The sequence below is a fragment of the Pholcus phalangioides genome, unplaced genomic scaffold, assembly GCF_987345545.1.
Source record: "Pholcus phalangioides strain wild (caught in Gottingen) unplaced genomic scaffold, Ppha-v1.0 ptg000015l_1, whole genome shotgun sequence".
Taxonomy (NCBI): Eukaryota; Metazoa; Arthropoda; class Arachnida; order Araneae; family Pholcidae; genus Pholcus; species Pholcus phalangioides.
Genome location: NW_028301608.1, coordinates 90,305,103 through 90,320,162, shown reverse-complemented (window position 1 = coordinate 90,320,162; position 15,060 = coordinate 90,305,103). Strand labels below are relative to the sequence as shown.

At 35.2% G+C, this 15,060-nt stretch overlaps 1 protein-coding gene across 2 annotated transcripts; it reads left to right on the top strand.

The window, feature by feature from the left end:
- The first annotated feature begins 1,562 nt into the window (after window positions 1-1,562).
- On the top strand, window positions 1,563-14,454 carry vri (nuclear factor interleukin-3-regulated vrille). 2 transcript variants are annotated; one of them, XM_089244744.1, is made up of 2 exons: window positions 1,563-1,854; window positions 11,721-14,454. In XM_089244744.1, exon 2 carries the CDS (start codon window positions 11,740-11,742, stop codon window positions 13,240-13,242), a length of 1,503 nt encoding a protein of 500 aa, XP_089100870.1. In that variant the 5' UTR covers window positions 1,563-1,854; window positions 11,721-11,739; the 3' UTR covers window positions 13,243-14,454. The 2 variants fall into 2 exon arrangements, with proteins under 2 accessions (XP_089100870.1, XP_089100871.1); XM_089244745.1 differs by lacking the exon at window positions 1,563-1,854 and adding an exon at window positions 9,418-9,788.
- Window positions 14,455-15,060: the final 606 nt, after the last annotated feature.

Genomic DNA, 15,060 nt, shown 5'->3' with positions numbered 1-15,060 from the left:
ACTTAAATCCCTGAGGTCAAAAAAAAAAAACATTTACAGTGAGAAAAAGCAACCCACACTTTTGTGGCACTGGGTCTGAAAGGGATAAAATTATTATTCGCCACTCTGACCATTACTATTTTCTTCGGGAACCTTATAGTTGCCTTCAGAACTTCAAGAACCTAACCAAGGCTCTACGGAATCATTATTAAGAAACGCTGCTATATGCAGGGTGTCCACTCTCATCGTTGCTCAATTTCTGGAACCGGTGGTTATAGAGACAACTGTCAATTAAAAGAAAAAAAATGTTTCAAATGATGTCGCCCATCATCATAAATGCCGTTCAAAATGAAAAAATTTTTTTATAAAAAAGTTCCAAAATCTAAATTTTTATACGCCCCCGTCCTTTGACTTCCAATTAAAATGATGTTGCCCTGTCTCTCCTAAGTTCAACAAAAATTTCCATGTTTCTAACAAATGTAATATTCGCTGAGATATTTGAACTCAAAAACAGAGAAAAAAGGGAGAAATTTAGGTGTCGTGGGACAAGTACGGTCGCACCCTGGGCCCACGGTTGCGAGGGGGTGGGGGTGGTGCCACGCACTTATGGTAATAGAACTGAAAAAAATACACGTGTATCAAATGCATTGCTTTCGTAGTAAACGAGGTGTCTGTGCGTCAACTGATTCCATATTCTGGAATTTTCAGCAATTAAAGAATTAATTTTTACTATATAATTCTGAATTTCAATCGATTCAGGAATTACTTCACTCATTGATTCTGAATTTCAATCACACACACAATTATAGAACTATTTCTCCCTTATTAATTCCGGATTTTCATCAAAAAATTCTGGGATTTTTTCTCATTAATTCTAAATTTTCATCAATTCTGGGATTTCTTCTTTCATTAATTCTGGGATTTCTTCTCTCATCAATTCTGAGATTTCTTCTTTCATTAATTCTGGGATTTCTTCTGTCATTAATTCTGAATTTTCATCAATTCCGAAATTTCTTCTCTCATTAGTTCAGAATCTCCATCAATTTTGAATTTTCATCTCAATTCTGGGATTTTTTGTTCTCATAAATTGTGAATTTTCATTGGTGAATAGATATTTATCGCATTCGCGTATATTCTGTAATAATGCACGAATCTCTTCTGGATTCCCCCCTCCCTCAACCACACAAAATATGTAAAATCGGGACTAAGGAGCCCCGAAATTGTTTTCTCACGGGAGGGGGGGGGGCTGTGTACTCTCTGGGTCCCCCCCCCTCCACCACAAAAAATATATAAAATCGGGACTAAGGAGTCCCGAAATTGTTTTCGCACAGGGGGTCTCCGTGTCGTGTTCTATTAATATTTTATTAATGCGCGTGACGAAATCATTCGAGAGAAGAATCCCACGAGCCCCAACGAAGCAAGCAGCAGCCACCACCGGAAGCATCGTCCTTATTGGAGATCGTTGCCACCACTTGGCGAGATGATATTCGTCCTTGGCACGACGCGAATTCTCGTTGGCGTCAGTCCTTGCACGCGCCGAACTATTTCGGAGACGAAAACGTATGCTAACCCTTTAGAACAACACTTGTCACTATTTCACGTGTCTGAGACTCACTTCGAGCTTTGTGTCCCGAAGGCAAAGGAAGCTTAAGAGTTTGCTCTCTCTCTATAATAATCTCTTTTTCTCGCTCTCGCATTGTACAGTGTAGTATAATCAGCCATTGCGGACGTTTTATTATTGTGCATTTCTCAAAACACACAAACAAATCAAGGATATTTCGCGTTAACAAGGACTTCTTTGAAGATTTTTGCGTCGGAAGATTGTGGTTCTTCGTCTTTTATTAATTCGGAAGTCTTCGGAAACAATTAAAAATGGTAGGAGACTTTTCATGTTCATTTTCAGTTCAATTGAATTGGCAATTAATTGAAAATATTTTTTAAATATGAAAAGAGATGTGAATTCATGTTATTGATTTAGAAAAGAGTGCTTCAAATACCAGATCAGGGTACATAATCTTCAGTGCTCCGAAAATTTATGAATTCTGGTTGTTGATGTATTCATTAACAGGTATATTAAATGCTTAACAGCAAAGAATACTGATTTTCAATAAAGATCTTAAAATTTTCTTTGGTGGAAATTCAATAATATATATAAAAAGATCTTTTTCCGATTTTAAAGATTTATTCTTGTTAGGAAGTGGAAAAAACAGAATATATTTTCTATAATTATGAATTATAAAATTCCCTAATAAATATCATCCAATTAAATATTAGAAAAATAAAATTCAAGTGAAATTTAATTTAAAAAGTCATCTTACATTTATAATTCGTAATATATATTTAATATATTAGCATAATCATATATTTTAAGAATTTTTATAAACTATATTCGGTTTATAATAGATCTCTTAAACTATAAAACATTTTGTATCACACAAATATCGTGTTTTGTTGAATTTACAAAAATTCATACATTAAAAAAAAATGAGCAGGGAAATTTAGCGAATTAGAAATTATTAAAAATTTATAAAAGAAATTTGAATGTAAAATTTTATTTTTTATAAAGCCATTTTGAAATGAAAATTACTATACTGATATGAAATTATTGAAAACATTTAAAAACTATTTATGTTTGAATTTTGCTCATTTTTATCTATCGTTTTTGAATATCTTAGTAGTTAACTATTTATATTTCTAAATTTTGTGAATTAGTTTAACCAAAACTTTAACTACGGATAATTTTTTTTAAAAAGTAGTAATTTCCATATTTATATTTTAAAATTTATCACAATAAAATATAAAGATTATATATCTCTAATGAGTGATAAATATGATAACAAAACGCAGTGGATAATAAAATATTTCGCGTCAACGATGTCGCTGATGACGCCGGCTGATCATAGATGGCGCAGCGTAACGAGATTTAAGCTATTTTTCGGATATTATTTTCGAAGGAATATTGACGGTATTACATGCGTTATGAGGAAAGGCGATTATAAAAAATTTGTTTGAAAAAAAGAGAAAAAAAATTGAATTTTATTGGGAGTTGTTTTATAATTCTCTACCTTTTTTTCCTAATAATTTTCTTTCTATACAGTATAATGAGGCAAATATTTAATTCCAAAGAGAAAAAAAAAATTAAAAAATATTTCCATTTCTGAAAACATTAGAACATTTCCATTTCATTACATAATGCATTTTTAATTATTTTTTTTCAAAATATTTTTTATAATAATTATTTAATTAAAATTAAAACGTTTTACATTGTTTTCATGAGTAAAAATCATAATGCTATAACACTCATAAAAACTGATGAAATGATACAGTTTTATATAGTTTCAAAAAGTATTCATTCTTACAACCCAGAGAAATTTCCAATTGTTTAAAAGTGATCGGCAAATTTCTAAATCTCAAAAATTTAAAAAAAATCGCAATCAAGAATGAATTTTTTCCTAAAAATCACTTTCTCTCTCTAAAAAATAAGTGGGGGGGGGGGTCTAACAGTATCCTACTGTTCTGGCATTTACAGTGGACTCCCCTAGGACGGAATTTACAGTGGTTGCAGCCCTGAAATCCCCAAGTTTGGATTTTCAGCGGTACCAAATGATGTGATGAATTTTAGATTTTTCAACAGACATTTTACACTTTCCGTACAAAATTGCAAAAGTTGCAAACAACAAGCAAAATTTTGCGTACTACTAGGACACGTTTTAAGTTTCCGTTTTCCGAAACGATCGCTATTGTGCAAATTAGACTGTACTACACACGACTACTCCAACTCGTCTGGCGCTACCTATCATTTCTGGCAAGAACTTAGTTCCCCACCTAACATATAATGAAATTTTTACCAGAACGCTTGCAATTTGAGTAGATTTGATCTATATATAAAAAATTATCTCACACAATTTTTTTGAAAACTTTTTCTTTGCAACGGATTTTTTTATGTAACGTTATATGAAGTAATAACATATACAATCGATCGTCCCAATACGGCGTTCCATCAAAGCATTCCTTATAGAGAAATATTTCGAAATGTTAAGTGAAGAAACATGATTTGAGCATTCTTGTGAAAATTTTGGTGTTCAGGAAAAATCACTATGCTGTATTAGTGTAAAAAATTATTTATTATTATTCACGGGGAAAAATAATAAATATGAGAAATTTAAAAGCAATATATCAACTAATTTCTTATTTTCAGTAGAATTTGTGAGCAACATACTTTTAAGCGATTTTTTCTGAAAAGCTAAAATTTTATGTCGAACGTTTATATTTTTTAATTCACCTAATATTGAATACTATATCTTTGTGATAAATTTTCGATAAATTCAGTTTCCAAATGACTCCGTAATATTTAAACCATACCTCACGCGAATGTTCATTTTTTCGTCAACTTGCGCTGTAACAGAATGTGAGGAAATGAAAAAAAAGTCTGAAATTATATATAATATTGGGAAAATTTTTTAACTTTGGAAAAATGAACAGTTCTATAAGAACATTTATAGAAATATTAAAAATTTCAATTTTTTTAGAGACAAAATAAAAAGTCCCAAATATTTCAAGGAAAATGGATACAACTTCAAAATTCCATTCCATTCCATAAATTTTTATGTATTTGTCAGTGTTTAGTAATCATTTTTAATAGAGTGCGGATTGGTTGGCGCAAGGCACGTTGGTAGTAGCCAGTACGACACGTTGACCAATCACAGAAGAGAAGAGGTTTACATTCCTATAAGTTTCGGTTTCGGGAGTTTTTGATTCAGTCACGCAAGCGCGTCTTATCGTTATTATCTGTATTATAGCAAGGCTGCATCTAAAGCAGACCATTTTTTTTTCTTAACAAGCTTTCTAAAAAAAAAAAAAAAAGTCTAAACACATTTATAGAAGCATTAAATTTTATTATATTTTTAAAAAAAAATTAGGTATCTTTCTATATTAGGTTTATCTATGCTTATACAAATTTCCTTAGACAAAATAAATGTATAAAATATTTAAATAAAAACAGTAAAATTTTAAAAATTTCACTCCATAAATTTTTATGTATTCATCAGTGTTCAGTCGCAAATTTTTTAATTGTTTGGTAGCTAGTGCGACGGGCTGACCAATCACAGAAGAGATTCACATTTCCATACAAAGTTTCGATTTCGAGAATTTGTTATTCAGCGTGTTATCATCATAATGTGTTCTATGGTGAGGCTGCATCTATATCTGACATTTCCTTTTCCCTAAAAACATTTATAGAAACATCAAATTTTACCTATTTTGACTGCTTATACAAATTTCGTTTGACAGCATAAAAAGTCCAAAGTATGAACAAAAGAAGTTAAAACTCGAAAATTTCGCTCCATAAATTTTAATTGAATAAAAAAAAAAGAACCTAATCACTAATAATCATTAGTGTCGTTATTTTTAATGAAGTGCTAATTCGTCGGCGCAAGACGCGTTGGAAGCTAGTACGACGTGCTGACCAATCACAGAGGAGATATACATTTCGATATAAAGTTTCGGTTTCTGGGGGGGGGGGGGGTTTGATTCAGTCGCAGCGCGTCTTATCGTCATTCTTATTAATGTCTTTTATGGCGCGGCTGCATCTAGAGCAGACATTTTATTATTATTATTAGAGGTCGTCGCACTTGATTTTAAGAGAGAAGAGGTCTTTTCCTCGGAGGTTTTCACTCTTCTTTTCCATTTTTTTTTCCCCTTACGTGGAGAAGAGACTTACCAACAACACTTTCTCTGGTGGAAAAAAGTCTATAAATAGTGTCATCTCTCATAGTGGTGGTGGCATGGCATTAAAGAGTTAAGAAGTAGAAAGTAAAGGGAAAAGAAAACCATCTTTTCTTGTAGGAGTCTTCTTTTCTCTCCCTCTGTTTGAATGCAAAAATGAAACGGTTTATTCTTCGTCCTTGGCCTGTTTTTTTGTGCTTTTTTTTTTAAAGTTGCTTGGCTTGAAACACGCTCTTTCGCTGACACAATTCTTTTTTTTTTTTCTTTTTGCTTCTCTTAGGAGTGTTATTAGGAAAGAAAAGAAATAGCTTGAGTCAGGGTCATTCGTACCTTTCGGGTCGGCGAACGTTTCACGTCTTTTTCTTTTTTTTGCGGATTTTTATTATTGCTACTATCATCCAGAAGAGAGACTGTTTATGGCGGTGACGTCACGCGGATTCTTTATCATTATGCGCGATTTTGCGTTCCTTTCGGTGGTGAGACTTGAAGTCTGTTCCTGACATAGCAATGTTGGTGACGTCATGGATTCCAAGTTAGTTTGTCTTGTCTCAATAAGAAATTGTGTGGGGTTTTTTTTTTTTCTGATGTGACTAAGTTTAGAAGTGGAATCGTGAATGTTTCTGGGATCACTCGTAATTTCTTTTAAAAGGCACTTCCTGATAGCAAAATATATATATATATTTTGCTATCAAAAATATCCCTGTATAAAGGGTCTTCAACCATGGCCTGCGAGCAAAATGTGGCCCTCAGAGCTTTTTTGCCATGGCCCTCCGACCAATTTGAGAAAATAGCTACTTCACGATGTTAAAGCACGCTGGCAACTGAAATCTGTACTGGTGTATTCAGAACAGTAAAATACTTTCAAGGTTCCAATAGTAATAAGGTGTCATTCAAGTATTACGTCAGCATCGATAGGGGGGGGGGTTCCGATTTGCTGACTTTTGATAACAAGGGGGGTTGGGACGATGCTTGCGTCATCAACAACCCTTTATGAAAATATGAAATATTCTTAATGGCATCTTACTCGGTGCGCCAAAAAGGAGAAGAATCTTTCGATAGTTTGTAGCCACCTGAACTAACATTCTTCCTAATGATAAATTCCTTACAGAGCCACTTCAGCGGTCTCTAAATGTTTCACGGATCCTTCAAGTGCTCTGGAAATGTGTCAGGACCACTTAAGTGCTCTGGAACTGTGCAACGCATCACTCAAATGATCCGTAATTGATGGATCACTGAAGTTGTCCGGGAATGTTCCGCGGGTAACTTGAGTGATGTAGAGCCACACTCTAAAATTGTGCCAAATGTCACTCAAGGGATCTTTAAATGTGCCACGGATCGCTTAAGTGTCCTGGAACTGTGTCGTGGGGTTACTTAAGTGATCTTTTAATGTACCACGGGCCTACTTCAGTTATCTGGAAATGTTCCACGGGCCACTTTAATGCTCTGTACCACGGGTCATTTAGCGATCTGTAAATGTGTCGCTTAATTCATTTTTACAAAATTAGGTCTGAGGGTGCAAGCCAAATCAGATAACCTTCAGGGCCCCATTTGGGCCGTGGGTCAAGGGTTTAGCATATAGGGCGTAAAGGGTGGGGTCACAATGAATTTCTTGAAAAGAAATTTTGAGTTTTTACCCTTTAAATAGCATTGAAGTTAAAAAAATCGATTATAATAACATATAAAGGTATTTTCTTTCGAAATTTTATTTTTTTTAAATTTTACACAGAATTCGTGGTTTACATTAAAAAACATTTTTTTTTTTCGGCTGGTGGAAGAGGCTCAATGGTCACCTATGCCCCCCCCCCCGTCCCGCGTACGTTTCTGATCCCACCAATATGCATTAGGAGCTGACTTTTGCTGACGGGGGGGGGGGGGGGTCAAAAATGGCTAAAAATGGTTACCCGGAGCCAAAACCCTTTTCAAAACCTATGATTTCCATAATTTCGAGAGGCAAAATTCAGCATCAAATACTAATAAATAATCAGGGAATTTATAAAAATGTTTAAAAACAACAAAATTCTGTTTAAAAAAAATAATAAAATGATTTAATATAATTCAATGATTGATGAAAATCTATAATTAATGACAAAAATAGTTACAAAATTACTGAAATAAATAATGGCAGAATTACGGATAGACATAATTTCAGAATTGTCGAAAGTAAATAGTTCAGAAAATGAGCTTTTTCGTCAAAACTGCAAGATAATGAAATACAGTAAAACCTTTCTTAACGACCCCCCGTCACACCTCTTTTACGACGCAAAATATAATGATGTTTTATTGTAAAAGCTTCAATAAGAACCATCTCTTATATAACGACAAATTTCTTTGTTCCGGTGGTGTCCGTAAAAGAGGGGTGTTACTGTAATGTGAAAAAAATATTCGTATTATTTCTTTTGTCGCTGAGTCGTGTACAAACTTTTTCCCCGTACATCTTCGAACATGTATTTGAAAATTAGTAATTCAATTATTTTATATGTAAGAGGTTTTACCTAAAAAAAAGAGAACTATAGAAAAAAATATATCTATCGAAATTTAAGGTATACACTATATAATCTGAAAGAAAGATTTTGAGTCGAATCCTGTTATAACGAACACCAAGAGACCAGAAAAATCCCTTCGTTATAAAGGAATTCCAGGTTTTTGCACTGTTTCTATGTAAATTTATCTGGGGGATTAAAAAAATCGTTAAAACGAGATTTTTTTCGCTATAACGTGTTCGTTAAAACGGGATTCGACTGTATTTAAAAAAAAGTCATAATGCATTTTTAGTGGAAAATCCTTGTTGTAAATTAGCGTTATTTAGATTTTTTTTTTTCCTTTCTTGCCAGTATTATGTTGGCAAACGAAAACTTTTTTATGTATTCGGAAAAAATAACATACAGTGTGGGTAGAAACAAGTAAAAAAAAATTGAGAATTTATCCAGTTTTTAACAATGAGTTTCCTGGCGGAAAACAGATTCAGAGTATTTTCCAGGAATATAACTTCGAAGAGGAATATTAATTCAGGGCAGTTTTATGCGATAAAAATAATTTTGAATTGTAATTTCACTCCTCTACAAAATTTTTAAGATTGTAAAAAAAATAGAGGGACATTTAAAAAAAAAAAATGAAAAACAGACGAATGACTCTATTAAAAATACTACCTAAAATTTTAAGGAGTATTTTCACTCCTCAACGAAATTAGAGGAGTAAAAAAATTGAATGTTTCGATGCGTATCGGCGAATACTGATTCATGGTATTTACATCTCGATTTCCATGGCGCATTATTGTCGATGTTTGGAAGCATTCCGTAACGGGAAGAATTTATTGAGAGCGAATTCCTACACATTAACACGTGTAGATCGTAATCGGTCGCGTCAAATGATCGATCTAATTCATTTTTTTTTTCTTTTTATGGCAATGGATGGAAGTTCGGTTGCGCATTTCGCGATCACTGACCCAACGTTGAAGAGATTAGACCTTGTGTCAGTTTTTTTTCTTCTTCTTCTAATTAACAATCCTTTTAATACTTTCTTTCGGGGTCTTTTGATCCATCATCATCATCATCATCGTCGTCTACTTTTACTATACGTGATCTTCTCTCTCTCCTCCTCCACTGCGCGCGTTTCTCCACACCACGCGATGGCCTCCAAAATGTCTGTCAGCGAATTTAGGTCAAAACCCGAGCGCCAAACTCGAAACAACAAAAGAGGACTGACACTTTTGAAAGAGCGTCATTCGCTCAGATCAAGTGAAAGTTGAACAACCCGATCGCGGTTGTGGATTATAGCAAAATAGTATAGCATAGTTATAGTAGAGTGTGACACTCGAAAGAGTTTAGTTGTGTGTTTGGAGTGTGCACGCGCGTGATCGCGCTCGTTTTCGTTGCTCTTCAATCAATCGTCGAGAACTCTTCGAGAAATCTCTTGGCATCGTATATTTGAACGTTTGTGATTGATTCGGACTTGTTGAACTTCTCTCGCATTGGATAATTCGAATCACTGGACTTTGTGATTGCAACCAGAGAGTGGATATATTATTTCTTCCGTGATAAAAATCGTTATACTCTGAGCCTCTTTCGGTGAAAGATGTTTTGTGTGAGGTATGTGTTTCCCCCCCATGTTAATTTACTACTTGAATTAAACTGAAATTATATAAGTTTAATTTAAAAGATACATTTTTTAATAATTTTCAAATTAATGTATAGAATTTCAAAAACTAAAAATTTCACTTTTATTTGTTTATTTGGATTCGTTCGGTAATTAACTAATTTTAAATATTTTTAGTTAATGAATGGAAGTCAAAAAATAAATAAATTTGATATTTTCATTAAATTTTTTAAAATAATTATTCATGGGATATCCACATGGAAAACTGCGTTGAAATTTGTTGAAGTTACTCAATTTGTCCGATTATTGATTTTTTTTTCCGTATTATTTTGTTTGTTATAATCCTGTAGCTTCTTGTAATAATAATTAATTAAATTTTAAGAACTTTTCACAGACAAATACAACAAGCTTTTTCTAGAGGTGTTAGTGGTTGTTACTGTGGAAATTTATACATTACACAGTGAAACCTCTCTCTTTTGCGGACACCAATGGGACAAAAAAAATTTGTTCGTAAGAGGAGTGACCGTAAATCAGGGGGATTATACGAGGGGAAATTATTATTGGCCGTAAAAGAGGGTTGACCGTCTCATGAGGTGTGTCCGTTTAGAGGGGGTTTTACTGTACTTATTTCATTTACCAACAACCCCAAGAAGGCATAAAATGCATTTACACTGGGAAAGTAATAATAAATAAAAATAGTCAGTAAAATAAAGTTAGGAAATATAAGTTATAGTTAGAAATTTAATTATAGTTATTAATAATTTTTGTTTAAATATTATGATATTAAGTTATAGTTGGAGAACGTCTTGAAAGTGTTAAAAGGTATATGTGTAAAGTGTATATAGTCAATGGGGGGGGGGGGGGCATGATTATTCGACATGAAGTTTCTCTTCTTCTAACGCGACTGCTTCAACGAACTAAGCATTAATTCCATACGCTTTTGAAATTTTCGTTGGTTAGTTGAGTTGTTTCTGTGAGAACAGTTTTTTGTATCGCCAAAACTAATACAGTAGAACCTCTTGATAACGGACACCCTTAGAAGAAAAGATTTTGTTCGCTAACGAAGAGTGTCTGTTAATAGACAGTAAAATATATTGAGGCCCATCGACGTAATTCAAGAAAGTGTCCGTTAACGAGATTGGTGTCCGTTATGCGAGGTTTCACTGTTAGATACTCTTTGGATTCTGTTCCATAGGCACGTCAATAATATTTGTATTATCAATGATAATGTTAACGTGTCTCGAACCTAAAAATTTTCGAACATGAAATATGGACAAAATATGATTTTTGAAACATTTTTAACCACATTTCGCCGGGAAAACCCGAAGTAATTATCTTTTAGTAGCTTAGACTTAGCATGCTGAATAATTTTGCAAATTGTTGAACTGGATAGACATCGGACATTGACCGTAATAGAATATAATGTTTATGCCTCGTGGTTTACATAGATGACTATTTTGTACAGTGGATCCCGCTTAAGACGTCGCCTCTCTCTCTCCCTCTCTCCCCCGTCGTTGGAACTCAATATTATAAAATATAAGTGCGAGTGGTTGAACTCTTAAATGAATCTTTTCTATATGAGGAAAAATTCTGACTATTTGACATAAAACTTTCAACACTTTCACTACGAATTTAAAAAATCTTAACCCCCATTTACTCTGAAAATGAACAAAATAAGTCACAAATTAGAGAAATTTAGCATTTGGGATTTTCTTATCAAACAAGCTGGGAACATAGATGTAACCGGTAGTAGTCAGTGGTGGGATGCTCGTCGGACGTATATATTCCGTTAGTAGTCAGTGTTAAACGGGAAAACGTCTGAAATGGCATTACAATGTTTTGTTAATTTACTGTGTAATTACTTTTAAAAGTGTCTTCGACCAAAAATGCATTGTCTCTGAATCGTTTTTGTTTGTCTTTCGCAGGTGAAGGATTGGTAGTAAGATGATGTTAACTGCCACCGATCAGGTTATTAGGCCAATCAAACCTCAAGCAGACCACCCATTCCAACAATCGTATTCTCTGAATTCTGACGGCCGTATGTCACCGAATCAATACTCTGCATCGGGCGCTTCTGGTAATTCGTTGTATTCACCCTCATCAATGGAGGTTCCGGTTGATCTGACGGCACTCAAACCGAAAGAGATATTCCCGAGCAGAAAGCAGAGGGAATTCATACCCGATTCCAAGAAAGATGAAAGTTATTGGGACCGGAGGAGGCGAAATAACGAAGCTGCCAAGAGATCCCGCGAAAAGAGACGAATCAATGACATGGTCTTGGAAACACGAATGCTGGAGCTTTCGAAGGAGAATGCCCTCCTTAAGGCTGAACTAGTCGCTCTGAGGGAAAAGTTCTCGCTCCCGCCAACAACTTTGGTCAACCCGGAGCAGATACAAATCCACATGCCCTGTCCACCAGTAGATGTACGGAGCCGAAGGAGCAAGCTGCTGACATCTCTGATACATACAAACGGAAACTCTGGTCCGGATGGAGCACCGCAGATGATGGCGACCAATGGTCTCTTGAGTCCGTCTTCTTTCTCTCCGCTGCATGCCTCATCGGGAAACGTCGCGATCAACGGCATGCCCGCTGACCACCACATGATGTCACAGCATCACATGGCCGAACCACCTCTACTCCTGCCATGGCACCACGAGGCCGCCATGAAAGACGCAGCTCATTCCCACCACCACCATCTACTTCAGCAGCGTCTGCAGCACCAACAGCAGGCCCAGCAACACCAACAGTCGTCAAGCTCGCCATCTCATTTCATCGGAGGCGGCAACAGTCACAGCGTGGGTGATAACGAGAGCGGTATCGATCCCGGATCGCCTTCAAGGACCTCGCCCATGGACGAGTCCGAGTGCATCCCCTGGTCACCGAGCGACGAGGCTATCCACGTCAACGCCAACCCCCAGCACCTGCTGCCCCACAAGCTACGTCACAAAACGATGATCTCCGAGAAAGATGCTTACATAGCGGAGAGGGGTTCTTATCCCGACAGTGGCCACAGCAGCGCCCGAGAAGACGCCTCTTCGGACGGGGATAGCAGCAGCAAAGACTGTCCCAATGAACTGTCGGATCGTGACCAGGAAGAAGATTCCACCGAGCCACCGGCTCGTAAGATGCCCCGCATGAGCCGAAGGAGCTTGCACAAGAGCAGCAACAGCAGCAGCCAGCAGTCACATCCCAGAGACGAACTGGTCGTCGAGAACAGTCAGTTGCGAACTCAGCTGCAGCAGTTGGCTAGCGAAGTCGCCGATCTTAGAGACATGCTACTTTGCAACAGGCCGCAGGTCATCGAACTGAGCGGCAAGGAGAGTCCGAAACGATTCTCCCCATCCCCACCCACGACATCCAGTGGCAGCAGCAACAGGAACTCGCCGGTCACTGCCGGGAAAATCAGTCCACCACCAGCACCGGTAACACCACCGTCATCCGAATAAGGACACTGGACATTATCCATAACCTCAACCTTCAACTCTCAATTCCCATCACAGGCTGAATTCTCCAAAATCACCTGAACCATCCTCGTGTAGGTCCTCATCCTAGTGCCAATTGGAAATAATCAAATTGAATTTGAGACATTTTATCTTTCTTTTGGACACTATCCACGCTCCTTAAATGAAAATACCTCTGCATGATGATGATGACAACCATGTTGAAAAAAAAAAAAAAAAACTATACCAGAAAAATGCATGTAACTGGATGGATTTATGTTCAAAATAGCGGACGTTATTCAAAATGGCGCATCTGTCAATCTGTCACACCTTATCCCAAAAAAACTTTTTGTGCTCGTCTAATTTAAATTATATTTTCCATGTTTCATATTTTGTTTCTTCTTTTTGAAAGAGAGAGTTTATTACACGTGTTGTTCTATACGAGTATGTCATAATCAAAATGTTAACGAGGGATAAAAAAAACATGCTTATAACATGATTTTTTTTTTGTTCTCCCAGAATTGATGTTAATCATGAAGAAAAGAAAATCATAATTGTTTCAAATTTTTATTTGCTAGTCTATGTACAAAATACATTATCGCGTCAATTTTTTCACAAGGGAAGGTAATTTATACACGAATTAATTATTTTGTATGATTTTTTTGGACAATTTTTTTTTTTTTTTTAAAGATGATAATGTTTTGGAAAATCATGTGGACTTTAACCAGGAATATCTTGTTATGAATGTCTATCTGGTAGCTAGTAATCAAAATAATTGTACCATAAAATGTTCTTTTTCTTTTTCAATTGAAGTAATTCAATTTTTTTTTTCTCCTATAATGTGATTAACATGTTGTAAATATTTAAGTCACAAAGAATTTTATTAGAATCTGTTCCCCAATTTTTTTTTTCGGTCTTATTTTTAAATAAAATACTTTATTCCTCTTCCCCGCACAAGTAGATTATTTTAATTATTAAATTGCATGTGTGTATGAAATTAAATATTTCATCGTTATATGGAATGTTGGCATGATTATACAGAGAATCGACGAAAAAAAAAAGAAGATTAATAACAAACCTGATGTACAATTTCATTATTAGTAGTAGTTGTTCTTGCTGCATTCCCCCGTTCCAACCCCCCCGCATTGTCTTTCCTTTGTTAACATTATCATCTGTGAATATATCGTCGTTGCTGTTCAATAAATATGTTTTAAATAATATAATGTCTCTCGAGTCAGTATTTGAAAATGAGTTTTTTATTTTAAATATTAACGCGCGAGTAATTTTTTTAATGATAACAAAAAAAATTATATTGACATGCTTATAGACATCTCCGGTAATTTCTGCATGCACTGTAAAAAATATATTCCTTGAAACCGTCTGCAAATTCAAACGTGAAACATACGAATAGTACGAAAATTCAAGATATCGCTCTGAATCTATAAAGAGGATGTCAATAACACTGAACAGAAAATTTCGACCGGTGTACTGAACACGAATTTCATTGACCATGAAAATGCTGGATTGGCTGTGAATTTCTCTGAAATTGCACATTTACAGTAATTATCATGTTACACATAGCATAAGTATATACCGCCAATATATAAAAAGTTACATTTTTAATCATAAAAACATAGCCCAAATACATAGAAACACAACAAATATACATAAAAACGTAAATACTATCATATAGCAAAATAGTTCATATTTCATCAGAACTGTTTCAAGTCTGACCTTCTCGCAAATAATTTAGTATTCACTAGACACGAGAGAGTGCTTTACTCTAGTGAAACTTGAAGGGTCTAGGGAAATTTCCCACACCTC

What these genes read in the sequence shown, in the direction of transcription:
- vri (XM_089244744.1), top strand. Translation starts at nt 11,740, where the DNA reads ATGATGTTAACTGCCACCGATCAGGTTATTAGGCCAATCAAACCTCAA.